The sequence below is a fragment of the Panthera tigris genome, chromosome A2 (assembly GCF_018350195.1).
Source record: "Panthera tigris isolate Pti1 chromosome A2, P.tigris_Pti1_mat1.1, whole genome shotgun sequence".
NCBI lineage: Eukaryota > Metazoa > Chordata > Mammalia > Carnivora > Felidae > Panthera > Panthera tigris.
In genome coordinates, this window is record NC_056661.1 from 6,361,086 (window position 1) to 6,384,594 (window position 23,509).

The 23,509-nt window shown below is 52.1% G+C and overlaps 1 protein-coding gene across 1 annotated transcript in view; it reads left to right on the top strand.

Annotated features, from left to right (window-relative positions):
* Positions 1-2,991: 2,991 nt before the first annotated feature.
* INSR (insulin receptor) overlaps positions 2,992-23,509 on the top strand; it is a 134,449-nt gene continuing 113,931 nt past the window's right edge. Inside the window, exons 1-4 of the mRNA XM_042965366.1 lie at positions 2,992-3,091; positions 3,973-4,028; positions 5,238-5,265; positions 21,875-22,543. Coding sequence (XP_042821300.1) covers positions 2,992-3,091; positions 3,973-4,028; positions 5,238-5,265; positions 21,875-22,543 — 853 coding nt within the window. The remainder of the gene's footprint in view (positions 3,092-3,972; positions 4,029-5,237; positions 5,266-21,874; positions 22,544-23,509) is intronic.

Sequence of the window (23,509 nt, forward strand, 5' to 3'; positions counted from 1 at the left end):
AGCGCGACGATTAAATTAAAACGGATTCAACACTATTATATAATTGATGGCACTTTTTGAGTCTTCTCCTGGTCATTGTTACATGACAAAAGAAAATCCAGAAGCAACGTTGGTCACTTAACGAGGGTGATGTCTGCCAGCTTTCTCCTCTGTGAAGCTGTTTTTTCCTTTCCCTTATCATCCATCGACAGGTAGTATCTTGCAGAGCAATACTTGGGGCCCATAGAAGCCCTCTTTGACTCCCCTAATCTCCAACCATTAATTTTAACATTCATGGATGGTTCTCGCCTGAACGGATTATTTGGAGACTGCCAAATAGTGGTTTTTCTACTTCTGTTCCAATGATTTTAATAAAAGGCAGAGATTGACTTTCAATTTTTAGAAACCTGGGTGTTTTTTTGGGGGGGGGGGACTGGGGGTGTTTACAAAAGAAAACGTGGTGTCACGAAGTGATGTCTCCATTTTCTCTCAGCAAGTCACAGCTGAAATGATTCTTTCGACTTATACCCAACACACAAGTCCTGTGTCCTGAAGGAGTTCCAGGGGACGGCGTGTCCCTTTCCACGCGTTTTCTAGGACATGCTGCCCGTCTGGAACTGCAGTGGTTTTGGGGGCTTCCGTGGATCAGAGGGAAGCCCACAGCTCTGCCCAGGTTTGCACAAGGAGGAAGGGGGACCTTTCTCGAACCCACAATTCTTCATACCCTCAGGCTGTACTACCTTCCATTCGTTCTCCTTGGGTTCACGCTTGGCCCACTGCAGACGGTGAGATATTATGGGAAAGACAATCAGATTATGTCAGCCCTTTTGTGTAAACCGTCTAGGGGCTCCGCATTGCTTTTAGGAAAAGGTGGTTTGGGAAGGGGCTTAACCGGGTATATTAAGGCTCTTCCCCTTCTCTGTCTGTGTTCCGGCTCAGGCAGATGGGAGATGCTGGTCTCCCCACCTGGATCACCTGCTCGAGCTTTCCTTGGCTTTCCTTGGCTTCCTTTCCTTCCTCACCTTCAGATTTCAGCTCCAACTCACTTCGTCAGAGGATCTTACCCTACCCCCCCCCCCCCCACTTTACGCCCCAGGATTGTCTCATCAAGGGCCCTCTCCGGGGTCCACACTGTGAGGAACCCAAGTGTGTTTATTTTGCTCACTGTAAATCCTCATTACTTACTGCATGTTGATTCTCCCATTCAACAAATATTTATGAAGCAACAGACACATTAGGCACTGGGTGTAAAGACTGACACGTAGCGAAGGCTGACAGATTCCTGCTGCACGGGGAGGGGAGAAGATACACGAAAAACCCCAAGGAATTTCAGGACGCGCTGGTGCGATGTAAATGACAGAAAAGGGAACAAAGGGATGAGGCGTGGGGGCATTTGCAAAGTGTGGTCTGGGGAGGTTCCTTGGAGCACCGTGGTGGAAACAGGCACTGGAGGGACAGGCGGAAGGAACAGGCAGGGTAGGAGCCTGGAGGCAGGAGTAGGTTTGGCGTGTTAGAGGGACCGTGGGCTCAGCTCCTGGCCAACGAATATTCGTTTCATAGACAAGAGGAAGAATGAGTGCCCGCCCCCCGCCCCGCTCCTGGAATTGCGCTGGGTGCTGTCTCGGGCTTTCTTTCCCCTTGCGCCTCCTCAAGTCTGACACGCAGGTATTGTTACATCCATTACGCAGCGGAGGCCAACCCGCCGAGAGTAAAGTCCCGAGTCCAAGGCCGCACAGGAAGTGAGGGGAGGGGGAGCCAGACTCCACTCGGTTCAGGCTTTCCTGTACTTAAGGCTCCTTCCCCCACCTCAGGGAGGCGGGCGGACCACCGTCGAGCCCTGTTCGCTGACGGCATTTGCTGGACACGCAGACACCCCCGGACGCTGGGTCTGTGCGTTGAAAATCGGGCGTGTCCACCTGTGCTGTCACCGGGATCTGCAGGGCCCCGTTTGCTCTCTGGCGAGCTTCTGCACGTTCTCTCCAACTTCAACCACAGGCCGCACGCGTCAGGCCACCTCCCGTCACCCCTGCCACGGAGCACACCGAGCGCCCTGGGCGCGCGTGCACGCGGCTGTCCCCAGGGCCCTGGCGCTGGGCGGGGGCGCCCGCGCGCGTCTACTACGAGGCGCGCCGGCAGGACTGGGACCAGGGTGACGCGGGCGCAACATTTAAGGGAGTCCCGAAAACCCGAGCGACCAAGATAAATAGCATTTTAATGAAATAGTAAAAAAAAAAAAAAAAAAAAAAATCAAAATGAGCCTCCCAAAGACCAAGGGAACGAGATAGCCATAGAAACATTTAAAAAAAGGGTTCCGTGTCGCTGGGTCCGGCATGTGGGGCGCCCCCAAGCTCCGGGACGCGGGTCGCGGGGGGTCTGGGGCGCCCCCTCGGCTGGGACGCGCCGGGGGCCGTCCTGCGCGGGGGCCCGGGGCGGGGAGGCCGGCGGGCGGGGCGGGGCGGGGCCTCCCTCTCCCGGGCCTCCCCCCTCCCCTCCCGGGCCTCTCCAGGGCGCCGAGTCCCTTCCCGGTGCCGATCCGCGCCGCCTTTTCCCGCCACCCGCACGGGGCCCAGCTGACGGGCCGCGTTGTTTACGGCCGAGCAGCCCTCGCTCCCGCCGCCCGCCCGCCACTCGCCGGCCCAGGTGCCCGCCCGCCCGCCCGTCCGCGCGTCCGTCTGTCCGCGCGTCCGTCTGTCTCGGCGTTCGCAGATCGCGGCCCAGAGCGCTCGAGGCGCAGCGAGGGGGCTCCGGACCCGGAGGTCGCGGACGGGGCCCGGGCCGCCGCAGTCCGGGGTCGGGGCCGCCTCCGCCGGATCGGTAGCGGCCGAGGCCCCGCGCCCCTCCCGGGGCCGTTCCGAGGGCCCTCCCGGGCGGGGGCTGCGGCGCGCGGGGCCGCCGGCGTGGAAGAGAAGGACGCGCGTCCCCCAGCGCCGCTCGGGCGGCCGCCTCGGAGCATGACCCCCGCGGGCCGGCGCCGCGCGCTCTGAGCCGCCGGGACCCCGCGCTCCAGCAGCCATGGGCGCCGGGGCTGGGCGGGGGGCGGCCACCGCGCCGCTGCTGGTGGCGGTGGCCGCGCTGCTGCTGGGCGCCGCGGGCCACCTGTACCCCGGAGAGGGTGAGTCTGGGGGTCCGGGAGCGGGCGGGGAGCGGCGCGGTGGGGAGGGCGCCCCTTGCCAAAATGGAGCCCACCGCCGTGGACCCGGAGCCCTCCTCGGGGTGCGCGCGTGTGTCGGGTGGTGGTGGGGGGGGGGGCGCGGTGCGCGTGGCCGGGAAGGTAGCTTGGGCCCCGCGCGGGGCGGGATGCCGCTGACCTTGGCCTTTGCCGGCCTGGGCTCGCGGTTCCGCGCGCCGTGTGCGGGCCCCGGGCCGGAGGAACCTTGCCCCAGTGCCCGTCCCGCTGCGGGTGCCTTTCCCGAGCGCGCCTCGGACCCGTGTGTGGCTCTCTGCGACCTCGGCTCGCTCCGGAGACGGGACACGCGTCCTCCTGGGTCCCCTGTGAAGTGGGGTCTCCGGGTCCAGGCGGCCGAATGCCGGCGGCGCACACGGTTTGGAGCCAGAGTCGAGGGTCCCTTGGGGTCCCCGCGGATCCTACCCCCCTCCTTAGACCTAGGCCCGCGGCCACCCGCACTTCAGATCCATGTTTACACTTTCGGGTGCCGTTTCCAGATGTCCGGAGGCAAACTCTAGCGCCTTGGCAACCGGGCCTTTGTTGTAGCAGAAGCCCTGGCGGCTCTATCACGATTATTATGGTGAGTGCCACCAAATACCCCGGGCTTATCTCCCTGGACCTTCACACTGGCCCCTGGAGGTTGGTACTGTTGTTTGCCCATTTCATAGAGGAGCAAACTGAGGCTCAGGTAGGAGACAGTTCAACTTGCCCTAAAGTCAGTGCCAGAGGGAGAACTGGAACCTTTCTGTTGGTGGCCTGGCTAGGCTAGGCTCTGGACTGCTGCTGGATGTCCCGTGTCTCCCGGTGACCCCCACCTCCCCCTCCAGGTCTGCCCTTCGTGAAGGAGTTTTACCTGCCAGCCCAGGGAGGTCTCTCACCTCAGGTGAGCCTCTCAGGCCCCGCCCCGCCCCCGGACTTCCCTCCTGGGCCTCCCCGTGCTGGTAGCAGATGGAGTGGAGGCAAAAACCAACTCCACTCTTTGGGCTTGATGGCAGTCCTTTCCGGCTGTGGGGCAAGGAATGAAGAATCCTTTCAGAGAACATGGCTGGAGTTCCCGACTGGTGCCGGAGGCCCCACTTTAAAAATATCTGTTGGGTTATGTTTTCAGAATTTTCCATAAAAGGAAATCAATCATGATGAGGAAGGGGTCGGGGAGGGAAGGAACAGAAGCTCCTGAGTTCCCTGGAAGGGAACGAGGTCCTTGAGAAAACACACAGGCTCTGGGGGGTGGGGTGGGGGGAAACAACCCAGGTTTGCTGAGCACCTGTCTCAGCTATGCGGCGGCTCGGAGGCCTGGGTGCTCGGGGTACGGTGGGCTCTCAAGAAGGGTGACCATGGCTTTGGGTTCTTGTTCAGAAAATCCAAGACCAACGTTAGACCTGTTCCAGGTTTTGTGTATGTATGTGCATATGCACCCATGTACATGTGGTTCCCTGCTCTTCTGTTCCTTGTAGCTTTGGTAATTGTGGATTTGTGCCTGGGCTTCCAGGGGCCACTAGATGGATTTACCACTTCTTTCCACGTTTGCAGTTTCTACAAGGGCGGAGGCTTATGTGTCTTTCTTTCTTCTTTAGTGTTTATTTTTGAGAGAGAGAGGGAGGGAGGGAGAGGGAGAGGGAGAGGGAGAGAGAGAGAGAGAGAGAGAGAGGGTATGTGCGCATGCGTGCACAAGTTGGGGGTGGGGCGGGCAGAGAGAGAAGGGGACAGGGGATCCCAGGTGGGCGCTGTGCTGACAGCCCGACGTGGGGCTCGAACTCACGAACCGCGAGGTCATGACCTAAGCCGAAGTCGGATGCTTACCCCACGGAACCACCCAGGCACCCTGAGGCTTCTGTTTCTTTCGTGAGCCCAGAACAGCGCCTGGCACGTAGAAGGTGTGTGGTTGAAATATTTGTTCTTGATTCAGCTCGTATTTATGTTCTCACCAGGACCCCAAGCCATGGGTCTTTTATTCTTCAGCTAATACCTAACTAACATGTACTAATGAGGGTAAACGCTTGGCAGATGGTGTTCCATGTGCTTGGAATATATAATCTCCGTTAATCCTCACCACGGCCCTGTGAGGTAAGGTTTCGTATCCGTTTTTCCGCAGGTGAGGAAATTTGACCAGGACAGTAGAGGTGGGTTTAGTACCCCAGCTGGCCTGGCTTCAGAGCACTGGTTTCTTAACAAAAGGTGGTTCTCTTGGGTTTGAGCCTCCCCACCCCAGCCTGTAGTAATGGTTAACAAAATCCTATCGAATCGATGAGATGTGATGCCCCCTCAGAGGGTTGGAAATGGCAAGAAACCCTACAGGTCATTAATCTCTAATGTCAACCAGTAGGGCATTTTGGCCGGAGTGGGGTGGGGGGGGGGTGTGCATGTGATTTTTTTAAGAAATGAAGGACTAGGGGGCGCCTGGGTGGCTCAGTCGGTTGAGCATCCGACTTCGGCTCAGGTCATGATCTCGCGGCTCGTGAGTTCGAGCCCCGCGTCGGGCTCTGTGCCGGCAGCTCGGAGCCTGGAGCCTGCTTCAGATTCTGTGTCTCCTTCTCTCTCTGCCCCTCCCCTGCTCACGCTCTGTGTCTCTCAGAAATAAATAAACATTAAAAAAAAAAAAAAGTCTATTCTCAACCTTTGCCTCTCTCCTGGGGACCTGCCCATTATCCCTGCCTCACTCACTCACTCACTCACTCATAGAGGTCATTGAGGTGAGCTCCTGGGGGTTCCCACTGTACCCCTCTCCATCATGGACTTCCATTGTTATTATTATTATTTTTTAGTGTTTATTTTTGAGAGAGAGAATGCACAAGCAGGAGTGGCGTCGGGGGCGGGGGGCGGACAGGTGATCTGAAGCGGGCCCTGTGCTGATGGTAGAGAGCCTGATGGGGGGGCTCGAACCCACAAACCGCGAGATCATGACCTGAGCCGAAGTCGGATGCTCAACCGACTGAGCCACCCAGGCGCCCATTGGCTTCCCTTCTTAATCTGGCTAGAGTAGAGCCTCTCACCTTCAGTGCTCTTACCGTTTGGGCTGTGATGGGGCTTGGCTGTGGGGGGCTGTCCTGCGTATTGCGAGAAGCTGAGCAGGGTCCCTGGTCTCTCCACCCACAACGTGCCAGTGACCCCTCCTCTCTCCCTGTCGTGATGACTGAAAGTGTCTCTGGACATTGCCAGCCTGTCCCCAGTTGAGAACAGCCACATTCAGGGAGATAACCTTTACCTTGTCTAGGACATTTACCTGCTGGGGGTCCCAGCCCTCCTCTCTGTTCCGGGAGCCCCGTCTGCCCGGGAGCCTTTCCCTTTTTGACCTACAAACCCTCCATACTCCCTTGAACCTCATTCCCCACTGCTCACCTCCAGCCTTCCCCTGCCAGGCCTCCCCTGGTGGGCCCCCGCCACCCTCTCTCTCACCTTTTGCCCGCTGCACTGCCCACGGCACCTGGCTTGTTTCTCCATCGCTTTGTTTTGCCAGTGGCTCCGGTGAAGGTAATCCCTCACCTCCCAAGTGCTCTCCTGTCGTCTCACCCCAGCTGACCTCTCTGGGTCCTCCACTGCCTCCTCCCTCCCAGGAGAAGACCGTTTCCCGCCTGGCTTTTCACCTGCACCTGGCTCCCTCCATCCTCTCTGCTCCCTCTGGGGCTCAGATGTTAGTTCTTTCTTCATGGAGGGCCAATCCCCACTGCCAAGCGCTCTCAGCCCTTTTTAAAAAAATAAATAAATAAAGTAGGTTCCATATCCAATGTGGGGCTTGAACTCATGATTCCAAGATCAGGAGTCAGATGCTCTATTGGCTGAGCCAGCCAGGCGCCCCCTAAGCCCAGTTTTTAATTTACGTATAGCCATAGTCCTTCTAGAACAGCGGCCAGCAAACTACAGCCTAATCCTGTCTGTCCACGCCTGGTTTTATAAAGTTTTATTGGCATCATCGATGGCTGCTTTTGTGCCCTAATGGCAGAGTTGAGGAGTTGCAATCACATGGCCCAGAAAGATAGTCATACTTTGGCCCTATACAGAGAAAGATGTATTAAAGAAAGCTAGGCTCCCTGAATACATGGGTTCCACTTTCTCCACTGAGAAAGTAACAGTGATGTTCCCTACTTAGCCACGTGTATGGTCTTAGGATTTATTTCTGTGAACAGTCATCTTGGCATTGAATGAGGATCCCTTGCTGTCGGCTTTGTGTCTAGAACTCAAAAGCGATGTCTGCTGTGAGATTTTCTTTCAAGACAACGTTGTGTTGATTTCTACTGAGAATACCTATATTGGCTTATGATTTGCAGTCAGACCCTATTTATGGTTTTTTAAAATAACAAGTGGGGCGCCTGGGTGACTCAGTCGCTTAAGCCTCCGACTTCGGCTCAGGTCGTGATCTCACAGTTGGTGAGTTTGGCGAGTATGGGCCCCACGTCGGGTTCTGTGCTGACAGCACGGAGCCTGGAGCCTGCTTTAGATTCTGTGTGTCCCTCTCTCTGCCCCTCCCCTGCTCATGCGCTCTCTCTCTCTCAAAAATAAAACAAACATTAAAAAAAAAAAAAGACAAACAAGTAATGCATGCTCATTGCAAAGAAATTTACAGAAACATAGAGGGGGAAGAAACAGTGTTTCATCTTAGTGTTGTTTTTTTTTGTTGTTGTTGTTTTTGTGCACAATTATGTGATTTTTAACCCACGCATAGAGTTTTGTGTGGCCAACCCCTCAACTAGGGTACAGAACAGTCCCATCACCCAAATTCCCTCCAGACACCCCTTTATTACTACATTATCTCCATCCCGAATCCTGCCAACACTGATCTGTTCTCCGTGTTACCATTTTCTCTTTAGACTTGAAAACATATCTTGTAATTGAATTCATATTCTTAAGATTGACTTTTTTTCCCCAAGTTTATTTATTGTGAGAGAGCAGGAGAGGGGCAGAGAGAGAGGGACAGAGAGAGAATCCGAGGCAAGCTCTCCACTGTCAGTGTAGAGCTTAACGCGGGGCTCGAACTCATGAACCATGAGATGATGCTCTGAGCTGAAATCGAGAGTCGGGCGCTCAACCGAATCAGCCACCCTGGCGCCCCTAACATTGGTCGGTGGTCTTAATTTGCGCGCTCATAGCTCCTCATTGGTCACGGATTCCCTATTTGGGAATTTGCCTGGTCGCTAAAATTAACTCGTCACCCTACAAGCAAGACCCAGTGCACTCTTGTGGTTCCTCCTGGACCTGCACAGAGCACCCAACCGTTCGAATCGCCGAACCAGCCCATTCGCAGCTGATTAGCTCTGGTATTGTGGATTCATACGATCCTCGAAGATGAAACCAAGTGTCTTTTTTTTTTTTCCGCGACGTATTTTAGTGCCACACTTTCCCACATTTTTGTGCTTTTCGTTGGAGATTTTGCCGTTGAAAAGGGCCTTGCCCATGGCGTTGACGTGCTATTTCGTGTAAGTGCAGGAGTAAATGCAAGAAGGCTTGATACGCCTCATGGAGAAAATATGTGGCTATATGAGCTCAGCTCAGGCAGGCGCTGTGGTGCTTTGTGCTGTTGGCTGTGATTCATACAGGCAGCCGATCAACACCGTATATTATGTAAGATGTATTTAAGGAGAAACGTATGTAAAACAAGGTTGTGTTTTGATCAGTTGACAAAAGCATACGGGGCCGGAGGCTTGCAGGAGCCTGACCCTACTGTGTTTCCCCTGGGGACAATGGTGTTGGCCAATTCTGTGTTCCAGGGGACTCCTCAGACATGCTGAGGATGGCCTGTGGGTGGTTTCCTATCACGACACTTCAGAATTTGTGCATTTGGGTTTCTCAGGGCCCGTGTGGAATCTTGTGGAACACATATGCCCCTTGGGTCCTGTTTTTTTTTTTTTTTTAATCTGTGCAGAAATCCTTGGTTACATCTTGGAAAGTTCGTGAGATGGCCCCAGCCCCCTGGCCCTTGCTTCAAGGAGGGGGTCTCTCCTGTTCCGTTAAGCCTGGTGCCAGCATGCGCTCTTGGGATTTTGTTTCTAGCACGGCAAGATTTGCTGTTCTGTGTTGCCACGTGCACACTGGATAGGAATTCCAGTCGGAGCTCGAGGCAGACGCAGGAGGATTAAAATTTGATTTCGGATCTGGGTTTTTCTTCCGATCCCGGAAGGGCAGGGTGTCACCTCAGGTTTGTGTTCGGGGAACAGCGCAGCCTGGTAGCGGGAAGATTCTTCTCTCCTGTGCCTTTGTGGGAGACTGGAAAACGTAGGTACTTTCCAAAAACTGTCTGCTACCAGCGTGGAAAAAGGTAGTGCTCGGACACAAAGGGGTAAAGAGAGGAGGGCTACCACTGTTTTCCTGTAGGCTCTCTGTGATTCTTGTTGCCAGTCTGTTTCCCCTGGTTCCTTGCAGACGATGGGAAGGGGGATGGATTCTGAAATGTTCCTCTCGAATTATATGAGCTTATATTGTATCAAAGCCACCTGCTGCCTTTTTTTTTTTTTTTTTTTTTTTACAAAGTGCCTTTTGTCTTGCCAAGACTTCTTGACTTCTTTTGGTTTTCTTTCCTGGGTCTTCTGTGGCACGATCCTTCCCATCTGGGAGGTAGAACTCCCAAGGGGCGCGGAAGCTTCCTAGGACCCTCTGAGTTGATGCGCGATGCCCTCCTTGGGATTGCGAAGCTACGACTGCAAAGCTAATGCCTGGATGTCCTGGAGCTTTCGGGCGTACAGAAGGTGGTGTCAGGGTGGGCATGAACCTTTGGTCCTCTAGTCGCCTGTCCTTAAATATTGTGCTTTCCGCCTCCACCCTCTTCTCCTCTTGGTTGCCCCATCTCCTGCCGGTTGTGTCACCAAACGTCACCCGCGTCTGCCCCTCTTTTCCCAAGCTCCGGACAGGTATCTGGGCACACCCCAAAGTCCTCACGGACTCAACACACCCCACACTGTGCCTCTTGTCCTCACTACCCCAAGCCGGCCCTGTCTCGGTCTCTCCACGTTCACCGGGGACTGTCCCTCACTTCTCTCTCCTCTCCTCCCCCTCCCTGGGTACCAGTTCCCCAGTGTCTCCGTGGCCCCGCCTCTGTCCTTGCACCCACTCCCACGGTAGACCCCCTTTCTTCTAGGCCAGTGTGCCCCGTTCGGTTCTTCCTCTGTTTTGCTGCCACTGGGATTTCTCTGCTTCCTACTTGGGTGCTTCTGCAGCTGCCAGCTAGATCCCTTCCCCGGGTACATGAGTCGCCGCCGCTCTGGGCTGCTGTCCCTTGGGGCTCCTCATATGCCTCAGTGTTCTTGCATGTGCTTCCTGCGCCCCAAGCACACTTCGTCCCCCCCTTCTGCCCATGGTCACCCATGCTTCTTCCTCCCAGGACCGGGTCAGAGGCTCCATCCTTCCTTCTCTAGCTGCATCATCCACCCCTCCCCCTTCCCTTTCACTACAGACTGGAGGTATCCGTCTGGGTGCCCACAGACACTGGTCTGTCCGTTGGAGACGCGTTCTAGCGAAGCATTGACTATACGGGTAAATGAAGTCACACTCAAAGTGTAGGTTCCAGAAGGGCTTTGGATGTGTCTGTCCAGAGCAGGAAGCAGAGTCCTGGAGCCCCCACCTCTGCAAATTCGTGTGTTGAAGCCCTCACTCCCCAGTGTGACTGTATTTGAAGATCAAGCTTTTGGGAGGTAATTTAGGTTAAATGAGGTCGTAAGAGTAGCGCCCTAACGCGATGGGATTGGTGGCCTTCTAAGGACAGGAGGAGAGAGATCTCTTTCTTTTTTTTTGCATGAATGCAGCAAGGGGAGACCACGTGAGGCAGAGAGAGAGCCTGCCAGCTAGGAAGAGGGCTCTCCCTGCACACTGGCCATGCTGGCTACCTTGATCTTGGACTCTCAGCCTCCAGAACTGTGAGAAGCAAATTTCTGTTGTTTAAGCTGCCCAGTCCGTGGTCTTTTCGAAGGGCAGCCCTAGCTGACTGAGGTGAGAATTGGGATCAGAATTGGCTCTGAAACACAGCAGCCAGGGACACAGGCGGATAAAATGGGCATGGGTCCGGCTTTCTTTGAAATTGCTGGGGGCGGCCCACCATGCTTATGGGGTTCTCTCCAGCAACAGTCGATGGCCCCAAAGAAGGCATCCGACGGTGTTAGTTCTGGGGTGCAGGGCTCAGTGGGGCAGGTGGGGCAGAAGAATGGGGACTCATTGTGGGGGGAGCCCTGCTGGGGAGGTGGGGCCAGGGGTAGGTTGTATGTCTGTCCGACTTGAGTACCCACCCCCCGCATACCTTGCGGACCTTGTTTAAAATGCAGGTTTCTGGGGCCTGGCTCCCGGACATAATTGATTTCTTTGGTCTAGAGCCGGGCCTAGGAATCTGCATTTCCCTCCTTTAGCGATTCTCAGGCTGGTGGTCTAGACGGCACACTTTGAGAAACCCTATGTGATGGCTAAGGGCACAGGTGCAGGTGTTGGTGGCCTAGAGACCTGTGTGTGACGGGCTGTTATGTCCCTCTTTCCCCAAGGTTGTGTGTTGAAGCCAACTCCCAGAGGGTGACTATTTGGAGTCTTTATTTAAAATTTTTTTTAGCGTTTATTTATTTTTGAGACAGAGAGAGACAGAGCATGAATGGGGGAGGGACAGAGAGAGAGGGAGACACAGAATCGGAGGCAGGCTCCAGGCTCTGAGCCATCAGCCCAGAGCCCGATGCGGGGCTCGAACTCACGGACCGCGAGATTGTGACCTGAGCTGAAGTCGGACACTCAACCGACTGAGCCACCCAGGCGCCCCTGGAGTCTTTAAAGAAGTAATCAGAACGAGGGCATTGGGGCAGTGGGGTAAGCATTCGACTCTTTATCTCGGCTCAGGTTGTGATCTCATGGTTTGTGAGTTCGAGCCCTGAGCCTGCTTGGGATTCTCTCTCTCTCTCTCTCTCTATCTCTGTCTCTCTCTCTCTCTGTCTCTGTCTCTGCCCCTCCCCTACTCTCTCGCTCATGCGCTCTCTCTCTGTCTCTCAAAATAAATAAACTTTAAAAAAAGGTTCATTTGAAAATAGTATTCTTTTAAAAAAAATTTTTTTTAACGTTTATTTATTTTTGAGACAGAGAGAGACAGAGCATGAATGGGGGAGGGTCAGAGAGAGAGGGAGACACAGAATCCGAAACAGGCTCCAGGCTCTGAGCGGTCAGCACAGAGCCCAATGCGGGGCTCGAACTCACAGACCGCGAGATCGTGACCTGAGCCGAAGTTGGCCGCTTAACTGACTGAACCACCCAGGCGCCCCAGTAATGTATTCTTAAAAAAAAAAAAAAGAAAGAGCATTACAGCGGACCCTAATCCAATATGCCTGGTGTCCCTCAAGGAAGAGGAGGTTAGGACACAGACCTGTGCGCCCACAGAGGGGCAGCTGTAAGGACAGAGGGAGAAAGCAGGCATCTGTGAGCCAAAGAGAGGCCTCAGGAGAAGCTGACGCGGCTGACACCTTGAGTTTGGACTCGAAGATTGTGAGAACTTCCTGTGTGCCGTCGAAGGCCCCTGGCCTGCGGTTCTGTGTGATGACGGGCCGAGCGAACCAATGTCCTGGGTTCAAGTCCCAGCTCTGTCTCCTCTTTGCTGTGTGGCCTTGAGGCAGACACAGTCCTCTCTGAGCCTCCGCCACTTTCCTCTTCTGGAGAATCTGTCTGGGCCACAAGTGCGCCGTGTTTTGTCCGTGCTCCAGCCTCGTGCACCCCCACCCCTCAGGGCACTTAGCGCCCCTGTGCCTCCAGCAATTTCCAGCAGTGTCTGACTCACATGCTGCCTACCGCGGTCCTTTTTCCCAGATGTGGCCTCCGCCGTTACCCTCCCCAGGCCTGTTTTCCAGAGCTTAATCTTCCCCGGTGGACCCGGGGTCTCAGGAATTTGCAGGTCTCCTCCGGCCTTTTGATGTCCCTGCCTTGCGAATGTCACAGGCCAGGCGTCTGCCCTTCTCCCGGGGAGGGAGGACCTGCACGTCCATCTTTCCCAGGGCTTCCTTCCACTTCTCCGTCTCCCGCGGCGCCTTGTGGGCTCTTGGTTTGTTCAGAAGATCCCCTTGGCGTGTCCTCCAAGATGGTGAGAAGTTTCCAGAAGGATTATGGTCTGGATGGCGAGTGTCCCCTTTGGGGCCTTCTCTCCCCCTCTGGGCTTCTGCGTACACGATTTTCTCCTCCGTCTTCCATATGCGATGGTCCGCTGTTGTTACCCGCTTCCTCTGTCCTCGAGTCCCCGAGCACCCACCTCGGGGCCCCTGACCACTGTGGAGGTGCAGTGACCCTCCTGTCCCCAGAGGGACCTTCCATCTGGGCTTGAGAACCACCTTCCTCAGGTCTCCTCTCTGGGGGCTGTTTCTTCTCTCACTGGTATTTTTTACCAGGAACTTGCAGGAAAACACTACAATGCCTGGGTCCCCGCCCCCACCCCCGGTCCACCCTCAGACCTCCCTGAGTGCACGTGTGAACCTATCTGCAGCAGGGATCTCTGGGTCCAGGGACATCTGTGTTTATAAAATTGCCCCTGACCCTGGGTGGTTTCATCACTCACCCAGGCCTCTTGAAGGCCCTTAGATCTTGCCTGAGCCTGCTTCTCTGTGATGTTTATTCTGCTCCCCGTTGCTACTGGCTCATGTGCCTTCTGTGCACCTGCTTTCCCGCCCAAGGGGGCCAGGAAAAGCGAAGCCCAGAGAGGTTACATCGCTTACTCGAGGTCACCCAGCGCCCAGTCGACAAAGCTGAGATTCGCGCCCGGGGCCATCAGGATTTCTGGTCTGTGCAGCTCATTGCTTTAGTGTTTGTCTCTTTACTCTGATGGCACCTTGTCACAGCTTTGAGCCTTCAACCTTTTCTGTCTTGCTAATCCCCGTGCCCAGCACGATGCCTGGTGCCGAGGTGCCCAGCAGACGTTGGCTGAATGAGTACAGCAGTTATTTCCATGTGGGCGATTTGTTGGTTCTGGAACCTGGCCTCCTGATTCTGCCTCGCACCTGCTGTAGTCCCCCCCCCCCCCCCCCCCCATTTCTCCTTCTTTGAGGAAGTCAGTTGCAAGAGCCGGCCTCTTGGGCAGGCGGAGAATCTTCAGGATGCCTGATTCTGCCGTGTGCCCAAATTCTAAATTCTGCAGCTCGTAAATCTAGGTATTGGTTCCGTGAACTCGGGGCGGAGAACTAACACGGGTTCAGAGCTTTGATCACGCTGCTGCCCTCGTTCACAGAGAGGAGGAGGAGGCCCAGGATGACACGGCGGGAGGTGCTGGAGTAGGAAGCCGATCTGTTGTGTTTCCAGCGTGGCCCGGAACCCGTGTGGGTGGTGGCCGGACGCCTAAACCCAAGGCTTGTTGGCACGGGACTCCTGAATTTCGGGGGGTTAAGACTGGTAAGGAGGCAGAGAAGAATGTGTGGCCCCAGAATAAGCCACCAGGGAGCATTTGAAGAATGTGGAGACTAAGGATCAAGTACATTCATGATCAAACGCAGAATGCGTTCGATCTCAGCGTTGCGAAGCATTGCCAGAACCTTCTAGACACCTCCTTCCCTGCCCCTCCACACTTTCTCCTTGCCTGCTTTGATGGGTGAGAAAACCAGGGAGAAGGGACTCTCTCCCTCCCTCCCCCCTCCTTCCCTTCCTCCTTTCCTTCCTTTTCTTTCTTTTTTTTCTTTTTTATTCTTTCCTTCTTTTTCTTTCTCTCTCTTTCTTTCTTTCTTTCTTTCTTTCTTTCTTTCTTTCTTTCTTTCTTTCTTTCTTTCAAGAGTGACAGAGAGCAAGCGGGGGGAGGGGCAGAGAGAGAGGGAGACAGAATCCCAAGCAGGCTCCCCAGTGACAGTGCAGGGCCCCAGTGGGGCTCTGTCTCATGAACCATGAGATCGTGACCCAAGCCAAAATCAAGAGTCAGATGCTTAACCAACTGAGCCACCCAGGCACCCCAGAAAGGACACTTTCTAAGAGACTGCTCTCATGTTAAGTCTTCTCTCCTGGAAAATCCTCAGATCCCTCTGGCTGGGCAGGAAATTCTAGACCAGCACTGTTCAAAAGAACGTGTTGCTCTGAGGGGAATGTTCCGTGGCTGTTTAATGTGGTGGCCATTGTCCACATGGGGCTCTTGAAGTTGTGGCTGGTATGGCTGAATCTTTATTTTTATCTTATTTCAATCCATTTTAGTTTAAAAAAAAAAAGGTCAGCACTCGATTCTGTTGTTGGAAAACTCTTTAGTGTGTTTGAACAGGTTGGGGAAATGAACCTACGTGTTGGATGATACACTTTATGAAATCTACATGTACAGGTCGAGTATTTCTGAAAATTTAGCATCTGAATGGAGACATTGCTACATGGCATTTTGGAAGCTTTCTTCCAAAAGAATCTTGTAGAGTATCTCATTAATAATTTTTTTAGTATTATGGGGCTCCCAGTTGGGTCGGTTGGAAGAACATGGGACTCTTGACCTTGGGGTCATGAGTTTGAGCCCCACATTGGGTATAAAGACTACTTAAATAAAACTTAAAAAAATAAATTTTTTTGAATTCATTGTAAATATATATAGATGTAATCTATCTACATCTATATATATTTACATCCAAGTTAGCATATGGTGCAACAATGATTTCAGGAGCAGATTCCTTAATGCCCCTGACCCACTTAGCCCCTCCCCCCTCCCCCAGCCCCTCCCATAATCCTCAGTTTGTTCTCCATATTTATGAGTCTCTTCTGTTTTGGCCCCCTCCCTGTTTTGATATTGTTTTTGCTTCCCTTCCCTTATGTTCATCTGTTCTGTGTCTTAAAGTCTTTCTTTGATATTTGATATCTTTGATATTTGTCTTTCTCTAATTTCGCTTAGCGTAATACCCTCTAATTCCATCCACATAGTTGCAAATGGCAAGATTTCATTCTTTTTGATTGCCGAGTAATACTCCATTGTATATGTGTGTGTGTGTGTGTGTATACACATACATAATATACATACATACATATGTACGTATGTGTATGTACATATATATACGTACACATATACCCCACATCTTCCTTATCCATTCATCCATCGATGGTCATTTGAGCTCTTTCCATACTTTGACTGTTGTTGATAGTGCTGCTATAAACATGGGGGTGCATGTGCCCCTTCGAAACAGCACGCCTGTATCCCTTGGATAAATACCTAGTAGTGTAATTGCTGAGCCATAGGGTAGTTCTATTTTTAACTTTTTGAGGAACCTCCATACTGTTTTCCAGAGTGGCTGCACCAGTTTGCATTCCCCACCCCCCCCAGAATAATTTTTCTTAGTATAGCTTACACATTGAAGTGAAATTTTTAGATACATTGCATTAATTAAAATATATGTACTTTTGTCTTCCTTTTCTTTTTTTTTTTTTTTTTTACCTTATTAGAGAAAATTTAAAATGCCTGAGGGCATCCTCTCCTGTTACACCTTAACTCAGGTAGTTGATAGTGACTTATTAGTCTGAGAGAGGAATCTGGATCTGTCCTATTCCCGGTGGCACTTTCCTACCTGGACCAGGTCTTCTGTAGATATGTGCTGAAGGAGAGGACAAAGGGAATTATCTTGAACAACCTTTCTCTAGGCTGTCACTGCATGAAAACTGTTTCACTGTTTCCTTATTTAAGTCACATGCACCTGCTTCCTTAGGTATGTTTTTGAAAAAACGAAGATGGTTCTTCCTCCCCGCACCCCCCCCCCCCCCGCCCCCGCACCGCTATCCGCAGGGGATATGTTCCAAGACCCCCAGTGGATGCATGAAACCGTAATAGCACTGAGTCCTATATATGCTATGTTTATTTTCTGTACGCAAATAGCTATATTATGTCACTAACAGGCGGGTAGTGCACGCAGCTTGGATGAAGGGATGATTCACCTACTGGGCGAGGCAGGATGGCGGGAGATTTCATCACGCTACTCAGAACGGTGGGCAATCCAAAACTTATGATTGTTTATTTCAGGAATTTTCCATTTAATATTTTCTGACCGCAGTTGACCGCGGGTAACTGAAACCGTGGATAACGGGATAATTGTATTAGCTGTTGCTGGACCCCCCCCCCCCCACTTCCTCTGCCCCCCATTGTTCTTCTCTACCAGTGTACGGAGTGGGGATTCGTCAGGTACCACTTACTGAAAACTTGAAGCATTTTTCATTTCCACCCAGAGGTATTAAGAGCCAGCAGAAGGCCCTGCGTTTATTTCTGGCACCATTTCTAACATCCTCGGGATATTTTCTGTCCCAACAGTAAATTGCTCTATTGTTGAGGCTAATAGGCACACACACAGCCTTAATGAATTGAGTTAGATTCATTGGAGGTTTTTAAAAAGCAATTCTTTATTGTTCCCTACTGTTACAGTTGTCTAATTTTTTATTTTTTTAAATATTTATTTTGAGAGAGAGAGAGCTCTCGAGAGAACACAGGGACGGGGGAGGGGCAGAAAGAGAGAGGGAAGAGGGAAAGAGAGAATCCCAAGCAGGCTCTGTGCTGTCATTGCAGAACCCGATGCAGGGCTCGATCTCACACACCATGAGATAATGACCTGAGCCGAAATCAAGAGCCTGATGCTCAACTGACTGAGCCATCCAGGCGCCCCCCTATGGTCATCAAATTTTTAAAGATTTTTTTTTTTAATGTTTATTTATTTTGAGAGAGAGAGAGAGGGAGACACAGAATCCGAAGCAGGCTCCAGGCTCCGAGCTGTCAGCACAGAGCCTGACACAGGGCTCAAACCCATGAACCGCAAGATCGTGACCTGAGCCGAAGTCGGACGCTTAACCGACTGAGCCACACAGGTGCCCGTGGTCATTAAATTTTTTATAACAACTTTATTGAGCTATAATCCAATGCCATACAATTCACCTCTTTAAAGTTTACAATTCAGTAAATTACATCCGCAGGGTTGTGCAGCCATCACTACAATCAATTTTATTTATTTTTAATTTTAAGAAATGTTTTCATTTTTGAAAGAGAGAGAGAGACAGAGTGCGAGCAGGGGAGGGGCAGAGAGAGGGAGACACAGAATCCAAAGCAGGTTCCAGGCTCCAGGCTGTCGGCACAGAGCCTGATGTGGGGCTTGAACCCACGGACCCTGAGATCATGACGTGAGCTGACGTCGGACGCTTAACCGACTGAGCCACCCAGGTGCTCTGCTACAGTCAATTTTAGAACATTTTTCATCACTCCAAAGAGAAACTGCAGCCTGAGTAGCTGTCGCTTCTCATTGCCTCTTCCCCAGCCCCTTGGAACCACGAAACTGCTTTCTGTCTCTATCTGTAAATTTGCCCATTCTGGATATTTCATGTAAATGGAGTCGTACTACATGTCGTCTGTGGTGCCTGACTTCTCTCACCTCGCCTTGCGTTTTCAGGCTGCATGGGTGATCATTAGCATTTTTTTTCTTTTTTTAGTAATGAAGTATTTTTAATTAAGGGTTGTACATTTTTTTTTAGTTATCATGCTCGTGCACACTTAATACCCTATAGTGTAGTGTGGATATAACTTTGACATGCACTGGGAAACCAAGAAATTCGTTTGATGAAAAAATTTTTAAGTTTATTTACTTTGAGATAGAGCACAAGCAGGGGAGGGGCAGAGAGAGGGAGACAGAGAATCCCAAGCAGGTTCCGTGTTATCAGCATAGAACCCAATGCAGGGCTCCATCCCATGAACCATGAGATCATGATCTGAGCCCAAATCAAGAGTCGGATACTCAACCAACTGAGTCACCCCGGTGCCCTCATTTGATGCATTTTATCGAGGTACTTGCTTTATTGCGGTGGTCTGGAACCGAGCCCGCAGCATCTCCCAGGTATGCCTGTGGTTGTGTTTTCATTTCTCTTGGTTATCTACCTGGGAGTGGAACTGCTGGGCCATGTGGTAACTCATGGCTTAATGGTTTGAAGAATTGCCAGACCATTTTCCACGGTAGTTGCATCGTTGTATGTTCCCACCGGTGATGTACGAGGGTTCCAGTTTCTCTGCATCCTTGTCAACACTTGTAATTATCCATCTCTTTGATTTTAGCCATCCTAGTGGGAGTGAAGTGGATGTTACCAGATAAAAGACAGGGCACCTGGCTAAATATGAATACTCGGTGCTTATCTGACATTTAGATTTAACTGGGCATCCTGCATTTTTTTTTTTTTTGATGTTTATTTATTTTTGAGACAGAGAGAGACAGAGCATGAACGGGGGAGGGGCAGAGAGAGAGGGAGACACAGAATCGGAAGCAGGCTTCAGGCTCTGAGCCATCAGCCCAGAGCCTGACGCGGGGCTCGAACTCACGGACGGCGAGATCGTGACCTGAGCTGAAGTCGGACGCTCAACCGACTGAGCCACCCAGGCGCCCCCATCCTGCATTTTTATTTGCCAGATCTGGCGCGCCTGCCTGCCTGCCACTGGTCAGGTGGGGATGGGGCTTGTGGGAGGCACAGTGGCCTCGGATGTGACCACAGCTGGGAGTCTTGGGCGGGGCTTGGATGCCGCGAGCGAGTGTGCAGGGCTGGAACCCAGACCCTCGTTCTCCCCAGGCAGCCTCCCAACTTCCCAGTGAGTGGGTCAGCGTGTTTCTGTGTTTTCCCTTGCCTTAGCCTAATCCGCACAGAACGTGGCTGAGGAACATTGTAGCTTTATTTCCTCAATTGTTTGCTTTGCTGGTTGTTTTTTTCCCCCACCTAATGTGCGCTTCTTTTGAGATTTGTTTTCAGGGTGGATTTTTAAGCGAATGTTCTAGTATTCTTTAGAATCATCTGTTTTGCCTCAAAGATATTGGGGGGAAGGTTTAGTGTCCTGGAATACAGTAAGTAGAGATTGTGTGCTAAGCATATTCCTGGTGCTGAGGGATGTGGAGTGTGTGTGTGTGTGTGTGTGCGTGCATGTGCGTGTGTGTGTTTTGGCAAGGAGAAGCTGTCTAAAGAGTTTGATTATGATGACTGTTAACTTGGGTATAAGGGGCACAAGGAAAAGGGGAAAGAAACTTCAAAGAGGTATACGGAGGAAAGGAAATCAGAGAAGGGTGCCTGGAGGAGGTGGCGTTTGAGCTGGATCTTGAAGGATGACGGGCTAGATTTCGAAACAGGGAGCTAAGGTCGAAAGGGCTTTGGTAGCCGACAGGGCCAGGGCTCCCCTGTCCAGGACAGTAGCCGCTAGCCACATGTGTCTATTTCCATTTAAATGAACTAGAGTAAAATTAAATATTCAGTTTCTCAGTCTCGTTAGCCACAGGTGAAGCCACGAATGGCGCCTGCCTTCCACGGTGGACAGCACAGATTTAGAACATGTGTATCAGTGCAGAAAGTTCTGTTGGACAGCCGTGGACTAGGGCAAGGGTCACCAAGCTACAGCCCCAGGACAGAACTCCAGGCTACCACCTGTTCTCGTAAATAAAGTTTTATTGGAACACAGCCACGTCCACTCATTCACATTTGAGCTGCGGTGGCAGAGTAGAACGGCTTCTGCACGGACCCTCTGACCACAAAGCCGAACATGCTCACTGTCTGAGCGTTGATAGAATATGGTTGCCCGCGCCTGGTCTAGGGACGTGAAGGCACAGAGCCTAGAGGTGATGGTGATACGTTTGTGGGAGAAATCAGCAACCACAAAATAGCTGGCATTAACTGAGCACCTACTGTGTGCTGGGCACTGCTTGAGTGCTTGGATTACTTCACTCACTGCTTCTCCTAGGTCATGTTACAGGGGGTGGGGGGCAGCGATGGGGAGGAGCCCTGCGAGCTGGGAGGGAGGAGTGCAGGGTCATGGGGAGCCAGGAAGGGTGCTGGAGCCTGGGAAGGACCACCTTCAGGAAATGGGCACGCAGGGTGTTTGTGCAGGGGAGATCAGATCCAGCACTTGCCACAGGTAGAGGTAAGGAGGCTGTTTTGTGGATGTCTGCCTGGGAAGGAGAGTCCTCGAGGTAGGAGCATTGTCAAAACAAATTCAGCCCTCCTTGCCCCGTTTTGGCGTGGGCACCTTTATCCTTGCAAATCTATCTCCTGAAGATTGCCAGTGTTGACTCACCCGGGCCGGCTCCCCTTTCCCTTCCGCACCTGCCGTATTACTCAATCCCGTGTAATCCCAACGTCTCCGTCGCATCTCGTTCGACGTGATGGTTTTTATTTTTATTTTTATTTTTTTTTTTTAAATTTTTTTTTTTTTAAATTTTTTTTTTTTTTTTTTTAACATTTATTTATTTTTGAGACAGAGAGAGACAGAGCATGAACGGGGGAGGGGCAGAGAGAGAGGGAGACACAGAATTGGAAGCAGGCTCCAGGCTCTGAGCCATCAGCCCAGAGCCTGACGCGGGGCTCGAACTCACAGACCGTGAGATCGTGACCTGAGCTGAAGTCGGACGCTCAACTGACTGAGCCACCCAGGCGCCCCGACGTGATGGTTTTTAAAGGCTTCTAACAAGGACTGCTAGAAGGAATTTTTTCTTTGCCTTTTGGAGGTGATCACTTGGGCACGGACCCTATGGAGAAAACCACGAATCAGGGGCTCGCTATGGAATCGGTGGGGGAGCCCAGCACAGAATGAAAACATGGGGCCCCTTTGTCGAAAACGATCGAGGGTTTAAAAATGGATAGAAGAGCCTTAAGCCACGACTCAAGATGCACACCTGTGAAGCTGGCCCTGCTGCTGATTTAAAACAAAAATTTTTTTTTAATGTTTATTTCTTTTTGAGAGAGAGAGAGAGAGAGAGAGAGACAGAGTGTGAGCGGGGGAAGGGGCAGAGAGAGAGAGAGAGAGAGAGAGAGGGAGGCACAGGGTCCGAAGCGGGCTCCGGGCTCCGGGCTCCGAGCCGGCAGCACAGAGCCCGACGCGGGCTCTGAGCCAGCCCGGCGCCCCGTCTGCCGCTGACTCTTATCACCCACCCGTGACGTGCGTGCTCACCTGTCTTGCCTTGTGCTTGTTTCCGCCTCTAGTCTGCCCTGGCATGGATATCCGGAACAACCTGACGAGGCTGCACGAACTGGCCAACTGCTCGGTCATTGAAGGTCATTTGCAGATACTGCTCATGTTCAAAACGCGGCCCGAGGACTTCCGAGACCTCAGTTTCCCCAAACTCGTCATGATCACTGATTACTTGCTGCTCTTCCGGGTGTATGGGCTGGAGAGCCTGAAGGACCTCTTCCCCAACCTCACGGTCATCCGGGGCTCGCGCCTCTTCTTCAACTACGCGCTGGTCATCTTCGAGATGGTGCACCTGAAGGAGCTTGGCCTCTACAGCTTGATGAACATTACCCGGGGCTCCGTCCGCATCGAGAAGAACAATGAGCTGTGCTACCTGGCCACCATCGACTGGTCACGCATCCTGGATTCGGTGGAGGATAATTACATTGTGTTGAACAAAGACGACAACGAGGAGTGTGGGGACATTTGTCCAGGCACCGCAAAGGGCAAGACCAACTGCCCTGCCACTGTCATCAACGGGCAGTTTGTGGAGCGATGTTGGACACACAGCCATTGCCAGAAAGGTATGCTGGGGTACGTGGGGCTCTCAGCTGTTTCTTCACTGTGTTTGTTAGCAGCTGCAGGCGTTTGCGGGACGAGGGGGTGGCCCCTTTTATCTGCAGAGGCTCTGATATTAAATACTTCCGGCTTTGCAGGCTGCGTGGCCTCCCGTGACAGCTACTCAGCACTGCCATCGTAGCGGGAAGGCAGCCACGGGCAACCCAGAAAGAAATGGGCACGGCTATGTTTCGATAAAACTTTATTTACAAGCCAAGCTGTGGGCCAGCGTTTGCCAATTGCTGTGCTAGACCGTCGAACGTTCCTCTTGCTTGGGGGTGGGTAGAGGTGGGCAAGTATGGACTTCGCTGTAGAAAAAGAAAGTTTATTTCTTGAGTGACGAAAGAAGTAAGATTGCTCAGTGTAGACATTTGGCAAAAGAAATGGGTAGAGGAAGGAAGCGAAACAACAATCCTTATCCCACATTTAGTGGAGTACTTCCTTCTCGTGGTTCTGTTGTGTGTTTATTTTATTTACCTACCTTTCCCTGTCTCTGGGCATTTAGATCATTTCCGGTTATTCTAAAGAGAAGGATGAGCATTTTCGGGTCAAAGCTTTATTGAGCATTTTGTTTCTCTAGGCTTTGCTTTTCCAGAAGTGAAATTTCTGGGCCAAAGGTTCTTGATACTGATTGCCAAATGGCTTTCCGGAAATGTTGTACTGATGGGCGCTCCTCCTAGCATTGGCTGAGAGGGAGCACCTTGGCCAGCTTTGCATGTTGTTTGAAAAATCTTTCATAATTTACCGGAGGGAGGAGCCGATGTGTTGTCATTGTTTCTGTTTGCATTTCTTTGATTGCTATCGGGGTTGAACCTTCTGAAACATGTTTATTTATCATTTGGGTTTTCTCTTCCTGTTCATATCCTTTGTCCGTTTATCTTTTAGTACTTTAGTGGTTTTTGAAATACTAGTCTCCTTGCGGTTTTCAACAC